The 18267-nt window shown below is 33.9% G+C and overlaps 1 protein-coding gene across 1 annotated transcript; it reads right to left on the reverse strand.

Moving 5' to 3' along the window:
* Nucleotides 1-1083: 1083 nt before the first annotated feature.
* Nucleotides 1084-5775, reverse strand: LOC138327257 (ficolin-2-like). The gene is made up of 2 exons (XM_069273234.1): nucleotides 5502-5775; nucleotides 1084-1340 (listed from the first exon to the last, which is right to left on the reverse strand). Exons 1-2 carry the CDS (start codon nucleotides 5773-5775, stop codon nucleotides 1084-1086), a joined length of 531 nt encoding a protein of 176 aa, XP_069129335.1.
* Nucleotides 5776-18267: the final 12492 nt, after the last annotated feature.

Consider the following 18267-nt stretch of genomic DNA (forward strand, 5'->3'; position numbering starts at 1 on the left):
AACATCGTTGATAAATTGTTTTCTTCGTTTAACAAAACAATATTAAAGTAGAGCACATAAAAAGAGTTAATACTGTAAATATAAGTATTAAACAGTCTTTCTATGGAGTCTATGGCGTATATAGATGCCAGAGCATTGCAGACAATCTTCATAATATGCGTAGATTAATGCTTAAATAAATCATAGTCAGCGTGAATAATAACAACATATGGTCATGTATTACACAACACACGCAGGATACTTCACTCTTAACAAGAATGACCCGGAGAGTTGACAGAAAATTAAGAACTTTATAGATAAAACCTGTCCTTACATCCTCCAAGTATACGTATACGTACTATTTTATGTTTCATGCCTTTACCACTTGTTGGTAGTGTCAATCGGAAACGTATCTGGTCGAATGGGGATTTCGCCTGTGTAAAATAGCCGGTTATACAAGGTATGTAACAACAAAGTCAAAGATAGGGTACAAAAGGTGTTATCCTTGTTCAGAGTACACTGGATATACAACGATCTCCTGTCTCCATTGGTCAATCCTTTATTTCTGCTATGTATAACTGCCAGATGTCAATCACATCGCTCGCGTAGTGGACGTGACTTTGCATTTTGTATTGTGTATGCTACGACTATTGAATGGGTAAACGTGCATTTGCGAGCAAGATGATCGGTCCCATTTCCATCAAAGTAACAGTGATCTAACATTTTAGATTTAGCCACCCTGTTTCTTTAAGATTCAAAATTCAAAATTCAAAATTTTCAAAATCATATTGTTCCATGTTAAATATGTAGGTCAAAGTTCATGTGACGTCATTCGAGTTCAGTCTTTCACTGGATCGACCGTAGCCGAGTAGACATAGTGACCCGAGAGTTTTATGTAGATACTTTTCACCCAGTTAACAACATGTTTTCAACATGGTTTTGAATTCAAGCTGCTGATAAGGCGAATGTATGTATCTTACAAAGCGATGTTCAATTAAATAACATTGTTTTTCAAAGCACGTTCGATTGACATCAACACATTTGAATCCCATACATAACGAGAATTGTACATTATGCAGTATAATATTCGAATTCATTTTGTGTCTATTGGATCATCATCTTTGATTTCTTTAGAGGCAAATATACGATTTCATCACGAGGGAAATGTTCCCAGTTCATCGATGACCTTTGTTCTGTCCCATCAGCTGTCATGTATTTGCCATTGAGGTTAGCCATGAAGCAATCGTTGTACCACCAAGCACCATTGTAATTTGCGGCACATCCAATCCCTGGAGCCCAAACACTGACGTCTCGGTCGAAGGTGCAGAAAGCTAAACCGTCATGAATAGCCATCGCATTAACTGAATGACAAGAAGAACAGTAAACACTAATAAAATCTAGCATAGACATCTCAAGTGGACAGGGGAATATCAGCCATAGTTGAAGATTTTGACTTGTCAACTCGAGGCTTGACGAACTAAATATCGTTCAAGGGAGTTGAGATATCCCTAATCACCTGGCTGACCTACATGTATGTTTTATTATTTGTATCTCATACTTTTATGATACAAATGTCGTCTACGATAGCCGATGCATGTGGTGATGACATCAAAGCATTATTTTTACACTAAACAGACTTTTCATTACACCAATGGAGTTAACATAAACTTCCATGGGCCTGTAATTTGGACAGGGATATCCACAATCTATCAAGAGGGCTGGGCTTTTGCTGCCTACCTGACAGACCCATGTTTAATTATGTTTCTTTCAACGTTAACCTTTGGTGAAATTCCAGTTCCAAATTTGGATAAATATTTTCATAGCGCTGTCATCACAGGGAAGTTGCAACGCATAAAGATTGATGACGTCAACGTCAATGGTTGCGGCATGAATCGATGACTTCATGTCATTGTCTAGTAGTTTGAACTGTCTTTTTTCTGGTAAAAGATAGAGTGATATTTGTCATGATAACCGAGGGATAACCCTTTCAAATATGGAAAATTCCATCTCAATCATAAACGAATAAAGTGTTATTTTGTCAACAATGTAAGTAATTTGCTTTAATACAATCACATTACATCATTGACCTCATAATTCCATAAATCGTAGTTTGGATTTCCAAAAAGTACTTAAAGATGCAGAATTTTGAAAATAGGAAAACTTAACTCGACTGAAAAAATATTAACAATGGTATCTTTTTGAGTTCGATCTCGACAATTGTAACCTTGTAGAAATGGCGATCTGTCAATGTTTGCTGACTCTGTGATATTTAGAATTCAGAAAAAAAATCAGGACATCGTATTTACAGAATTCTGATATAATATACAACCAAAATGTGACCATTATGACGTCACTAAGGTTGACGTAGACACGAAACCTGATCAACGTCAAAATGAATGTTCTGTCTTATGAATACAATAACCGGTGACAAACTCTAAAACAGAGACACCGAAACTGAATTACTCAACAGAGACGTTTCCAGAAAATCCACTTACAGAAAGTTTGTAGCTATTTGATTCGTTGGCCACCTGGAACACCCAGTATTGTGCATACCCATTTATCCCTGACCACGATTCTAGTTCAATACGCAGCGTCCGCGGGCTAGTCGTCAGAAGGTGAAGTTGATTATTGCCTTTTAATAAGAGATAAATTAATATAACATTGCTATTGTATATAGCCTCTATATCATTTTACCATTAATATTGCAAAATTTAATAATAATACTAATAATAATAGATATCATAATGACGCCATCACCGTAATTTTCAAAATTCCGTTGACATGGATCTAGTCAATAATTATTTCCGAATTAGCCTTTCCGAATTAGCCTGTGACAGAAAAAAATTACACTTTCGCCTGATAATCCGTGTTAACAACTCTGGACAAGTGAACAGCCCTCATAGAGATACATATATAATGTACGGTTGTGTACAATGTACAACTGCACATACAACTTTATATTCTGTTAATGAACATATCAAAGAAACTTACAATTTAACAACATTAAATGAGTTTAAATCGTCTGAAAATGCTCTACTATGTTTATTTTGTATTATCAAAAACAGGATGTTTAGAAAGTAAACAATATATCATCGAAAATTCAAGTTGTGATTTAATACAGACCCAATCGGCACCTTTATCCTAAACCTGGGTAAACATATCGACAGCCATAACGTTTTATAATGGATAACCCACAATTTACATCCGTACATTTTTAAACGATTTCTTTTAACAAAAAGTACAATAAATATCGGTACTTTCAGCATCATTTTGAACTCAATCATGCAATACATGACGTAACAAATAATATACCCAAATGAACAACATGTTCAGTATCAATATCGTCGGACTTACACGTTATGGTTGAATTGACTTGTTGGACTTACCAATCCAAAAATCCCCCGATATGTCTCCAAAACCATTTTTATACTCTAACCAATTCCGATAGAAGTCAACATTCCCATGTTCTCTTCGTTGAATTATCTAAATATTGACAGATACAATACAGCATGGTTATATAGAACATCTGGACCGGCTAATTCACTTCGTTATAATTATAGTTCGTTATACATGTTTAACAAACATCTTAAAAAAGACTTGACGGGGAATTACAATTACTACGTTATAACCATAAATTTAATGTAAGCATGTTCGTTATATATGTAATTTGCTATAAGCAAAAGTGCATCCAACAGGTGATTGGTTGAATGTTTTATTTTGAAATTTAAACCTTAATCAGAGATAAAAGCAACAAAGCGATCATCAAAATATGTACGTGTGTTTGTCAGTATTTAAAAATTCTTACGCCAAAGAGTATTCAGCTACCCTCATTATCCACACACGTACTTATACACAATGTACACTTTAAAATTAAGTGTTTGGGAAATAACAAAACTGTCTATCATGTTTGTTTAAAGATTGAATCTTGCTTTGGTCGATTTCATGGGATGATGAATTGAGTTACTCTTGAAATAAATTGAATGAACTGCAAAGCAATTCATGTTGAATTTGTTTCAAGAGCAACTCAATGCATCACCCCATGGAGCAGTTCATTCAATTTGTTTCAAGAGCAATTCAATCCATCACCCCATGAAATCGACCAATTGTGAGTTTCTGGGCTTGTGAAAGTCTACAACGAGAGACGTAAGAAAATAGTGCGACATTAGAATGCAACTAATTAAAAATAAATGGCCCAAATATTACAATTTGTCATACATTTATTTAGAAACAACTTTATTATCAATGTTATACAAATAAAACTTAAAACATTTACAATAAATTTTGAAGTAGTTGCACTGATGGGCCGCCGAAGATGCGAAAGGATAATGTCTTGACTATGTGATACGGTTGTCTCCTGCTTCGATATAAAATGAGTCACCGTAACGTGATGGGAACGGAAAGGTTCCAGCGGTTTATGTTGCCTTTATCCTTGATACAGGTTAAACAACTGATTAAAGGTAAACCAACACTCATTGACTTTTATATGGTATTTCTAATCGCCGTTTAGGCATCATAATTTGTTTGTAACTGAAACGTTCTAACGTAGTTTCGACACACGTCACACAGGGACATGGCACAATTTATTTTTTCTTCGGTAGGCAATGTTGCTGACTCGAACGATACACAAGAGCCAGTAAAACGAGAGTTCATAAAAAGTGTTTTTAAAATTGTCTTAATCTGTCCGTTTAGATATATGCCTAGGCCTACATGTACGCCTACTTAGGCAGAACTGGGTCTAGATAAAATATTTTCTTGCCCGAAAACAGATGTTAAAATACTCAAGTTCATACCCAAGTTCATAAGCAAATGAAACCGGTATTCTAAGTAGTTTTATTGAGTCTAACTTCAGTGAAAATTGAAATATACCGAAATAAATCTCTTTTCTATTTATCAATGACTTTGACGTACTTTTATTGTATTAATGTTTTCATATAACACAATAAAAAACAAAAGATCAAATCAAGAACCCTTCACATAGTAAAGGTTTAATTATCAAATTTCTATAAAAGGTCTTGCTCTATAGGATTCAAATCGGAATACGGACAATATGTCGACTATCCTTATTATTAGTTTTTATTGTTAATTTATTTGTTTACAGAAGGATCTAAATATACGTACAATCCATGGAGCTTCGTCCGGGTCTGTGGTGTTTTCATAGAAAAAAAAGTTCTAAAATTAATATTTGAATGTATTTTAAGCAATTTCACAATGTTTAATGTTATCAGTAAGTTAATTGTGACTTCTATAGATATGTTTCATATAAACATGCATAAGACATAAAATCAACAATTTCCACAGTCATATATTCTGTGATGCAACTGATGTTTGCAATGTATCAGACATTTTTTTTTGTTCTTTGAAATATTTTGACTGCTTAATTCATCAAATATTATGGTTTTTAATAAATCAGTGAAGAAAAGATTGTAAGTAAATATATTCTCCCAGTTATGGCACATATAACATTTTATAATACTATATGAAAATTATAAATACCAAAGTGTGAGATAAGTAAAGATATTTACGGTGAATCTTGGAGAATAGCACACTCGAATCTGACACATTGGTGGCAATTCCTCCAAGCAATAATTTATCGTAGTTGACACATCTCTCTTCGAGTTTCGTGTACGAGAACGACAAGCACTCCTTTTCCTCATGACATTTCATTGCAAACATTAGACGATTTCGTACTCCGTGTCGAGACGTTTTTTCTTCTAATCCTAAATGTGTCGGTTCTACGCCGAATACTCTTCGGACCTTGCTCATTTGACTTGTTTCTTTTGTAGCAGAAACATTCATAGTTGTAAAAAGCAGAATAACGTACTCTAATTTCATTTCATTAGATACTACAAATGCAATTTTTCAAAAACTAAAATAATTAGTAGGTCATACAATGCAGATAGCGTTCCATACCTTCAGTCTAATTAAATAGGACTAATGAAATATTACGCTACTTAAATTCTTATATATCATAAGTTTATCGTATGCTGCTTGGAGAACGCTCATTGGCTGTACACATATCAGCCAATCGACTTTCTGGTAATTCCTTATGACTCAGGAATCATCATGTTTCTAGCATCAAAGCTTGAAAATATATTTACATTTAAAAAAATATCAGAATTAAACATTAAAGCATTTCATTTATAAACAGGGTATTATAATCGAGACGATATTTATATACATCATACACATCATATTATTGGCTTCGTTATCTATCTAATAGGATACAAACCATGTGATATCCAGGTATCTTGGGAAATAAAGCAGTGTGGAATATAGATTTAGTAGCAGAGCGATGGGTACTCAAACCCTCTTTCAATTAATCTATGCAAAATTGGAAAGAAATTGGAACCCTTTTTGTTGATCGGCATAATATACAATAACATAAATCTGTTTATTAGTCGTCTGCTCACAATCTACATGTACTATTGGCGACTACAAGTAGTTCCATTAAAGCCTTGGTTATCATTTACAGAAAAATCATACATATATAGCAATATTAATCGGGTTTGAAGATAAAAAAAATATGAAATAAACGGTTATTTTACATTATATCAGACAATTGACTTTCTGGTAATCTTAATGACTCAGCAATCTATTTCTTTATAGCAACACGTTTGAAAACATGTAGACATTTAAAATGCATATATGAATTATAACATGAAAGCATTTCATATATAAACATGGCATTATATTTCAGGCGAGAATCTTGGGAAATAAAAGTTTGAATCATAAATGAGTATGTATTCTAACTCTTAAAGATAAAATTTATTTCATTATGTTATACAAAATGTAGGTGATTTTGCAGCAGCAATTGAATGTGAACGCGTTCTATTGAATTAGGTGTATATTCCCAGCTGATCAGCACAGCCAATATTTACATTCACTTGTCACTTCTACGAATTAATCAAATGAAACTGAAATCAATGAGGATATATAAATGACACCCATAATGTGAACATTATTGCGTCACTAATGTTGACAAGGTACCGTCAACTGACCATTGCCAAAATGGCTGTTCCATCTAGTGAAGTAATTAGTTGTTGATAAATGGTTTTCCTGGTCTTACTTAAAGAATGCTCCACCACCAACAGAACATGAACGATAGTCATCATATCAACAATAATTGGTGTTTAATCGCGTATATATGTGTCCTTGTTCCATAAAGGACAAATACCATAAAATTTTCTTTGGGGCGAAATTAATTATTTTCAATGAAAAATACTGAACTAGATATCCGCGCATACGTTTTGTGCGCCGCCAGACAAAACTATTGGTTTTTTTTAAACGACATCACAAACTCTTGTGTCATGTACGTTTTTACAGTATATAAATTAGTTTGAGAAATAAATGATGAAAAGCGATAAATTAGTTTGAGAAATAAATGATGAAAAGCGACAAAATCTTACTAAGATAAGTAGTTTTTCCTCTGAATTTGATTTTACATTTTGTTTACGACAACCCGTTTTCCGGAATATTTACGACCACTCAGCTTCCAGGAGCGGCGATATGGATCAATTACATTCTCATTGTTAGATTGTTTATCTGCAAACCTCTCAATTTAGATAATGTTGGTCAGACGACGATGTAAATGTTTAATAATGGTTGGAAGCACGGTAGAATTGCAATTGGTTCTTTATCTGGACGAATTGGCGATGAAGTTAAAACTAACCGATGTCGGTCACTTCGGCTCTCGACAATCTAAGTTGTCCTGCACAAACGAGACGCGAGAGTGACAAGGATCAACCCTACATATTCTACACAGTAACGTTTTATGCACCAGATGATCCAGAAAGATCAAATCGTGAAGTTGGGAACAGGTATGTACAAAACAACATTATGGTTTGCACGTATTATGTAGTTTAACTCTCAGTAATGTCAGTTCGCGACCTCTAGTTCGCCACCACTTGGCCTACTGTATAACGCGTAAACATTGTGCATGTGTAATTCACTGTATACATAGGAGTTATATTTTCGAACCGTAACATTACACCAGTGATCACGCAGATGACAAATCAATATATATTGGTTTTCTTTGAATTGGTTATTTACTTATTTCTGACTCAGATTTTTGCAGATTGTATAAACCTCTTACTTTTTCATTTCGCTGTTAACATATATACATACATGTGCATAAATTACTGTAAATGATATTGTATAATTAATTCAGTTTTCAAATTAAGTCTTTAGAGTGAAAAACATGTACCATGCGGTACTTAATTATTGGAATTTCGACATGTATTATTTATGTATATATGGTGTATATTTCTATATAAGTTACATGTATACCACATTTTCATTCCTGCCAAGATTTTGTAAAGATCTGAGCCTAACAGTTGCACTTGCTGTACCCGTAAGATCATCATGTTTTATATGTCATTGTCCAGGTGGCATTCATGCTTACTTAACTAAATGTAGTTCAATAGTTAAATAAAACCCAATCATCGTCAATAGTCATCAGAGGTGGTTCATATTACGTAAAGATAAACTTCTGAACCCGAACTATCAATGACAATGTTCAAGCATATGTCATAAATACCTCGTAGCGTTGCATGGTCCGCAGACTTAGTGTGGGGGGGGGGGGGGGGGGGGGGGGGGGGGGGGGGCAGGTGTATTTTATAGAGGGCAACATGGCCGACGCTCCGACTGTCGCTTCTAATAATAAAAAGTCCCCTCTGAACATATGTTGAAATGTCACTAGAGGGTGAAGCACCTGCGGTAATGTATTTGTAATGTAAAAGGGATAGGAATATTGTGAGAGTCGCCTCCCGTATGCCAGTAGGCGCAATGATGGTAAAACAAATAGGGAGAGGGAACATTGATCATTACATCCCCATATCAGTAGAGGACTGCTTCAAATTGTACACATACATATATTTAAAGGGACAATTCATTCTACGAGAACATTAAAATTTGTATATATATCGGAAAACCCCCAGTTCTAATGGAAATTAGATCAGTCGGTTTTACTGTGATATGTCAGAAAATCCCATGGTGGTGAAATGCGTGTGAAATGTTCAAACTCACTCGCTGTCCGCCATTACACATTGTGGTCGAATATCTTGTTTGCCGAACCCAGTCCCTTGCTCGTAGAGTAATGCTGCTTTTGTCTAGAACAGCTCAAATCGCTCTGACAGAAGTGTGTTTACCTTATTAGGTGAATTGTCTTGCCTAAAAAATCATTATATCACCTCGACAGTGGTTATGTAGTTCATTTGTTTAACGTGCGTGACTTTGGCTCGGATATTGGTACAGCGTACATATTGTACCTGCTTAATCGTATTGATCAACGATTTGTAATTACAACGGTATCAATTAAAATACTAAACAATGACGTGGAATTTGTCAATATCTTATGTTATATGTTTCATAAGAAATGTAGAACAATACATTTATACCATATTTTGCTTCTTGGTTATGTAAAAGAATTAGCGTGAGTGAATTGTCCCTTTAAACCCAAGTACACCATGCGGTGTGTTTAATAAAGTGCATTTCGACATAAGACGAAGAGGATTTGAAGATATATTGACAATGACTAAGTGGACGTTCAGAGTAAAAAGCCATCGACGAAATGACAAAGAATCACACAGCCAATTATAAGGAGCTTACAACAGAACTCATGCCAGAAAGCCCAGGTATATGTCTATATTTACATTTTCACTGCTGTCCCACTATGTAACCTTACCAAGTGCATTTTACAGTCATATAAGCACTGAACGTCTTTCAGTTGGCATTCATAGCCATTATGAATGCCAACTGGACAGATGCAAATCCTACATGAAGCGCTTAAATATAATATGCATAGGTAAGAAGGTAAAATAAAGTAATTCCGCCATTTTCGTTTGCAAAAAATGACCTGAAAACAAGATTTAAGAGTTTTTTTTTTCTCTTTTTTAATTGATTTATTTTTGCATTCTCAGAAAATGTACTTTTTTTCTTTATTATATTTTTATGTTCAAAATGCACATATTTTCCTCAGGATCTCTGTACTTTCCAGTCGCTTCATTCAAAAAGTATGTCAGAAAACTGCACCCAGAATGTCACAGGTAGGTAAAAAACGAAAAACATTGATTAATAAAGTTAAAATGAATTATGTTTTGAAATATCAGACATATGAAAAAAATATTCTCAATTTTTCTTAATTCTATAATATTAAATATCTAATTCATAATAATTTTAAATGTATACTTTATTTACATCCTGGTTTTTCAAGTTTGTAACATAAGTGTTTCGATGAGTTAAACTACCAATAGTTCCTATGTAAAATTTGGTTTCTTTTGCAGGTTGTGGCGGCGACCAAAGGAATCATTCAAGGTTGGCGATGTTTGTACTGCAACATGGGGTTGGTGAGAAGAATAGGGGTTTCCGAAGTGACTTGAGTGTGAGATGTAATTTCAGTGAAATATACACGAACCACTCCATCCGAGTGACAGGGGCCACAGTGCTGGCCAAGTGTAACTTTGGAGCCACACAGATCATGTCGGTCACGGGCCTCAAATCTGTCCAGTCTTATCGGTTTATCAGAGGGTTTTCAATGCAGAAAATATGTACCTGGGTCAATCCCTTTTTGCCTTGACCGCCCCGGCCCCTATGTCAACCTTGACCGCCCCGGCCCCTATGCCAGCCTTGACCGCCCCGGCCCCTATGCCGGCCTTGATCTCCCCGGTCCCTATGACGGCCTTGACCGCCCCGGCCCCTATGCTGGCCTTGACAGCCGCAGCAGTAAGAGATTTTGACGACATCGATTTTGATGATGAAATGTTTACAATCGCACTAAGTCAGAAGAATTCCAATAACTCTCTCCAAGTACAGCGTACTGATAACCCTCAGATGTTCAATAACTGTAGGGTGACTATCATCCAAAAAATAACAATAAATACGAAAAGAGACATGGAAAGACTTGTAAACAAACAAAAATTAGTAATATAAGCGTTAACAATATAATACAAAATAGTTTTTTTTATCTTATTTTATTTTTTTCTTTAATCTATGTTTATACCTCTATATCTGTAAGAATTCCTTTTCAGTAAATGACAACAAAACGCCTCATTTAGCCTTTAATGGGACTACTTGTGGGAGCCAAGAGAGCAGTCTGTAATTGATAGCGGACGACTAATACACAGTCAGAGGCCATCGTGCTGATCAACTGTGGATATATACACCAAAGTCAACAGAAAGCGTTCCTGTTCAGTTGCAGCTTGCAGAATCTTTTTGCTCATTGAAATAAATATTTTGTGTCTATTAGGGCTAGAGTACACACTCACCCTGCTACTGTTGTATCTATAATTCACACTGCCTTTCCCCCAAGATACCTGGATATCATCTGAAATATTAACGAAATAATTGTCGAGTCATTAGGAACTATCAAGAAGTCGATTGGTTGATTTGTTTAGACATACAGCCAATGAATGGTCTCCAAGTAGCAAACGGCAAACTTATACAATATAAGCTTTGATGTAGCGTAATGTTTCATTAGTCTTATTTCATAATACTGAACGTACGGAAGTCTATGTACTACACTGCATGACCTAAGAATTATTTTAGTGTTTTATAAAATTGACATCTTAAATACCTGATATAATGAAATTAGTGTGCGTCATTTTGCTGTTTACAACTATGGACGTTTCTGCTACAACAGAAACATGTGAACGGAGCAAGTTTCGAAGAGTATTCGGCGTGGAACCGACAAATATAGGATTAGATACAGGACATTCACACCACGGAGTACGAAATCGTCCAATGTGTGCAATGAAGTGCCATGAGGAAGAGGATTGCTTGTCGTTCTCGTACACGAAACTCGAGGAGAGATGTGACATCTACTACCAATTATTGTTTGATGGAAATGCCACCAATGTGTCAGATTCCAGTGTGCTCTTCTCCAAGATTAACAGTAAATATATACTTATCTTACACTTTGGTATTCAGAAGGTTGTATGTGAAAACGTTATAATTTGTAGGTGACATAACTGGGCTGAATTTTTAATGCAATTTCTTCTTTTGTAAATTATTACAAACCATAATATTTGATGAATTAAGCTGTAGAAACCATTCAAATGGACAACTAAACATGTTTGATGCCTTTTAGGCATAAGTTACGTTACAGATTTTAAGACAGTGGAAATTGTTGATTTTATTTGTTATGCAGGTTTAATTAAAACATATTTGTAGAAGTCACTATTAACTTTCTAATAACACTAAAACTATGTGAAATGAAACTGTAGACCACAACTTAGCTTCATGGTTTGACCGTGCGCAGATATAATGATTTCTGGCAGTAGTGTCATCATGTCAATCAAAACCTATGCGTTGTATGTATTATAATACTTAAAATATAGTTACACTTACCGTTGAAAAAATGTAAGAGTGAAAATCAAGGCACATTTCAACTATTTTTTTTTTTTTTTTTTTTTTTACATTTTTATGTTTATGAAAATAGTCTCAAAACAATTAATGTCGCTATGCATAAACATCGTAGATTACATAATTATGCCACATGTTTCCATTCTTTTAGATTCCATGCACGAAAGTACATCTACTAGTAAGTCTACTTTAATATTCTACAACTATTGTAAACGGTCATGTAAATTAAAACCTATGTGTTGAAAGTATTGTAATACTTAAAATACTAGATACACTTACCGTTGAGTTAATTATATAAAAAACTCTTCTTGAGTGTGAAAATCAAGGCACATTTCAACTCATTTTTTTTTCTTTTTACATTTTTATGTTTATGTATACGAAAATAGTCTGAAAACAATTAATGTCATTTTGCATAAACATCGTAGATTACATAATTATGCCACATGTTTTCATTCTTTTAGATTCCATGCACGAAAGTACATCTACTAGTAAGTCTACTTTAATATTCTACAACTATTGTAAATGGTCATGTAAATTAAAACCTATGAGTTGTATGTATTGTTATACTTAAAATATTAGTTACATTTACCGGCGAGTTATACATATAAATAGCTCCTCTTGATTGTAAAAATTAAGGCACATTTCAACTCAATTCTTTTTTTACATTTTTATGTTTATATATATGAAAATAGTCTCTTAAAACAATTAATGTCGTTATGCATAAACATCGAAGATAATATTTACACAATTATGTCACATATTTCCTTTCTTTTAGATTTCATGTACGAAGGTGCATCTACTAGTAAGTCTACTTTAATATTCTACAGCTGTAAACGATCTCCCATAGTTACTAAACTTCACGATTTCTTGTACGAAGGTGCATCTACCTAAGATCTTTAATACTTTAATATTCGACTACTATTCTGTAAACGATCTCCCATAGTTACTAAACTTCACGATTTCTTGTACGAAGGTGCATCTACTAACTAAGTCTTTAGTTACATTTAATATAGCTCCTATTGATTGTAAAAATTAATCTCCCATTTCAACTCAGTCTTTAATACTTTAAATTCTACACGATTTCTTGTTACGAAGGTGCATCTACTACTAAGTCTTTATATACTTAATAATACAGTCTTAAAACGATCTCCCATGTCGTTATGCATAAACATTTCGTAAGAGGTAATATTTACACAACTTTATATTCACAGCTGTAAACGATCTCGCCATGTACTAAAATACTTTCACGATTTCTTGTACGAAGGTGCATCTACTATAAAGTCTACTTTATAATACTTTAATATTCTACAGCTGTAAAACGATCTCCCATAGTTACTAAACTTCACGATTTCTTGTACGAAGTCTTTAATACTTTTCATATTATACAGTGTAAACGCACTCTTCACGATTTCTTGTAGTAAGTCTTTAATACTTTAATATTCTACAGCTGTAAACGATCTCCCATAGTTACTAAACTTCACGATTCTTGTACGAAGGTGCATCTACTACTAAGTCTTTAATACTTTAATATTCTACGCTGTAAACGATCTCCCATAGTTACTAAACTTCACGATTTTCTTGTACGAAGGTGCATCTACTACTAAGTCTACTTTAATATTCTACCAGCTGTAACATCGTTACTACTAAAACTTCACGATTTCTTGTACGAAGGTGCATCTACTTTAAGTCTTTAATACTTTTAATATTCGACGATTTCTTGTACGAAGGTGCATCTCAGTAGTCTTTATACTTCAATATTCTAAACGATCTCCCATAGTTACTAAACTTCACGATTTCTTGTACGAAGTGCATTACTAGTGCATCTACTACTAAGTCTACTTTAATATTCTACAGCTGTAAACGATTCCCAAGTTACTTTCACGATTTCTTTACGAAGGACATCTACTAGTATTCTACTTTAAATTCTACATCTCCCATACGATCTCCCATAGTTACTAAACTTCACGATTTCTTGTACGAAGGTGCATCTACTAGTAAGTCTTTAATACTTTAATATTCTACAGCTGTAAACGATCTCCCATAGTTACTAAACTTCACGATTTCTTGTACGGAAGGAGCATCTACTAGTAAGTCTACTTTAATATTCTACAGCTGTAAACGATCAACCCATAGTTACTAAACTTCACGATTTCTTGTACGAAGGTGCATCTACTAGTAAGTCTACTTCAATATTCTACAGCTGTAAACGATCTCCCATAGTTACTAAACTTCACGATTTCTTGTACGAAGGTGCATCTACTAGTAAGTCTACTTTAATATTCTACAGCTGTAAACGATCTCCCATAGTTACTAAACTTCACGATTTCTTGTACGAAGGTGCATCTACTAGTAAGTCTACTTTAATATTCTACAGCTGTAAACGATCTCCCATAGTTACTAAACTTCACGATTTCTTGCTTAAAACAAGTTTGTAGTATTAACGTCCGTGCGTTAAATAAAATATTTGTGTAATATGTATAAAAATAATTGAGGTTTACATGCATTCGAGGAGACTGATACCCCCCAATTTACTCTGATCGCAAAATTTGCGAAAACCTATCGCTTTGATTTACAGTATCTAATAGTTTCCATGGTTTATTTTTGAAAAATGATGATAATTTTTAAGCTCGTTTTCAAAGAGAAAAGAGATTAGGGCTTATTGGATTACCCTGACGTCGGCATTGTTTGAAGTGTTAGTGTTATCTGTGGCAACTAAAATTGCTTTCTGCATAAATATTAAGGATTAACTTAGAATGATTATGATATTATGGAGATATAACATAAAAATCTGTGTGTAATTCAAATAATCCTAGAAGTGGTTCATGATTTTAAAATATATTCAAATATTCACATATTTAAAGTATAAATCACCTATCTTACTTAATCCTTATAATTCAGCCAATCTCCTCTAAAATCCAGATTAATTTTACTACTTTTTTTATTCTATGAAATTATAAGCCGTAGCAGCAGCTGAAACCAACACACACAAAGATGAAGATCCGTGGACTGTATGTATATTTTAATATTTCTATAAACAAATAAATTAAAAAAAAATCTAGCATGAATACAATAGTTTTATGCGTAGTTGACATTTTGTTCGTATTCCGCTTTGAATCCTAATGTGCTACTTTTTTATTTTTAGAAATTCGAATACTTTTTACTTCAACTTACCTTTCTCTGGGATTATTGATTTGATCTTTTGTTTTTCAATGGGTTATATGAAAAAGTTAATGCATTGAAAATACGTCAAAGTTATTGATGAATAGAAAGATATTTATTTCCATTAGAAGATTACAAACAATTCTGTTATTGACTGTTCAATAACTGCCAATCAAAGCACGTACATTTTCATTATTTCCCAAACATTAACATCGACACGCGAATATTTTCACTAGGTAATTATATAACTGATAATAAACTCCAAGACACCGTTTCTTGTCTGATAGTACAGATATGATAATCCTGGCATTCGATTCGTCAGTGTTATGTAAGTTTATCATAATCGTTGACAGAAACTTGTATTACAAGAACTTGTAATAAGTTAGAATATGATTAGGTTATGACAATGTAAACGCTATTGGCACCTCATAATTAAAAACATCCTGTGATTCAGCCACGCGGCTCTCAAAAACATGGCGGTACTCAGGGCTGGACCTCCTCCACCAAACCGTGTATCATCCATTATAATAATTGGTACAATAGATTAACACACTATACCGGATATACACAATGTAATTGATGTTTTATATACTTTGTTGTATATCAAGAATGCAGCATTTCATTATACTTTATACATGTATATGTATGTAGTTTTCCCTTTTGTGAAATCCATTCGTCAGGGGAAGTAACTCGTACTCGAAAAAAAAACATATATTCCAAAGATAGAACACCGGGAAAATTGATTATCGGTATGTCTAACAGGGCGAAAATGTCCTCATTGCGAACAGTTTAGGAGCTGACAAAACAAAAAATTCCGCACGCAAAAATATCCACTTTTAACAGTATGTGAATAACGAATATATGCATCTACGAAGTAATTTGGCCGGCCCAGAGGTTCTATATATTCATGTTGTACTGTATTTAGATAATACAACGAAAAGAACAAGGGAATGTTGACTTCTATCGCAACTGGGCAGACTACAAAAGTGGTTTTGGAGATACATCGGGTGATTTTTTGGATTGGTAAGTCAAACAAGTCGCATTTAAAACATGACATGTACTTCTGATGATATGGGCAGAGTACAGTTCTTTATTTTGACATGTCATTTGTATCGCAATCTATTGCATGATTGGAATAAAGATGGTACTGCCTATACCGGTATTTAAAGTACTGTATATTAAAGGAGTCTGTTTTATTAATTAATGGAGGTAAATCGGGGATCATTCCATATAATACACTATGGTTGTCAATGTGATTACCGATGGAGCCTATGTTTTATCACAACTTGATTTTCCGATAACAAATTGTTTACTTTCTTAGCAACCAGTCATTGATAATACAAAAAACAAAGTAGGGACATTTCAGGCGAATTAATAGCTTAACTTGTTAGTTGACTTTATTTTCCCTTACCATAACATCAAATGTTATGTGCAGTTGTACAAAAAAGCAGTACATTTGTCTCTTTAAGGCTTGATTGTTTGCCTAGATTCAGAGAATATCACACAATACTGTAATGCTTTTTTCTGTCACAGGCTATGTGATAAAAATAATTATTGACTAAACCCATGTCAACAAAATGTAAAAAATCTACGGTAATCGCGTCATTATGGTATCTATAATTATTACTTTTTCTGTAATATGAACGGTAAAATGATACAATGTTACAGAGGTTATATAGTAGTCATCTTATATTTCTTTTCCTCTTATTCAAAGGCAATGATCAGCTTCACCTACTGACGACTAGCTCGCGGATGCTGCGTATTGAACTAGAATCGTGGTCAGGGATAAAAGCGTATGCACAATACTCGGTATTCCAGGTGGCCAACGAAGCAAACAACTACCGATTGTCTGTAAGTGGATTCTCTGGAGACCTTTCTGGTAAGTAATTACGACAACATTTTAACCATGCAAGCTTATACCAAAATTATATTATTGCATTTTCCCTAACGGTACAAAAAAGCCAAACAACTAGATATGCTCTTGGGTGAAACAAATAGTTTCTTTTTCAATATCATAGATCAAATAATAATGGGAAAGAAATGTATTTTCGTTAGTAAATCAGACTCAAAAGATACAAATTATGATTATTCTTTCCACCAAGTAGATACAAGCAATATAAAACTGAATTAAGCAGAATTACATTTGGGTTTCAAAAAAAAATGTGTTCACTGAAAAGAATACCAACACCACAAAGACTGCAATCTTAATTTTCAGCAATCAGGGTCCTTTATTTTGTTAATGCGACAACAAGGTATTTCAAAACTGCTACTATCGTATTCGGTATATCTCATAAACCATATGTACTAATTTTCACTTATATCTAAAAATATCTAAACTTCAACTAATCAGTCGCTCATTTTGTTACCATGGAAACCAAGCATTTCGAAAGTGTTTCTGTGTTATTCAGCGTACTTTATAACCCCTATATACAGTGTATCAATTTTCACATAAATCTGCCAATATCTAAATTTCAACCAATCAAGTGTCTCTATTTTGTTACCATGACAACCAGTACTTTAGAAACTTTTACCATTATATTTAGCATCCAAAAGTATTACCACACACTCCTATTTTCGCTTAAATTGGACTCTCGTATCTTAACCTGGATGTGGTTATTTAGGTATGTTAACAAAACAGAGTTATGTTGCTACCTGCCCTCGCTATGTTTACATGAACCAAAACCTGTTTTCCCGGATTCTAATTTTGAAACTAATTTAGATATAGACAATGAATGTTCTGAGAGTGCTTTAATGCATGTTAAAAAATTGTGG

The sequence above is a fragment of the Argopecten irradians genome, chromosome 7, assembly GCF_041381155.1.
Source record: "Argopecten irradians isolate NY chromosome 7, Ai_NY, whole genome shotgun sequence".
NCBI lineage: Eukaryota > Metazoa > Mollusca > Bivalvia > Pectinida > Pectinidae > Argopecten > Argopecten irradians.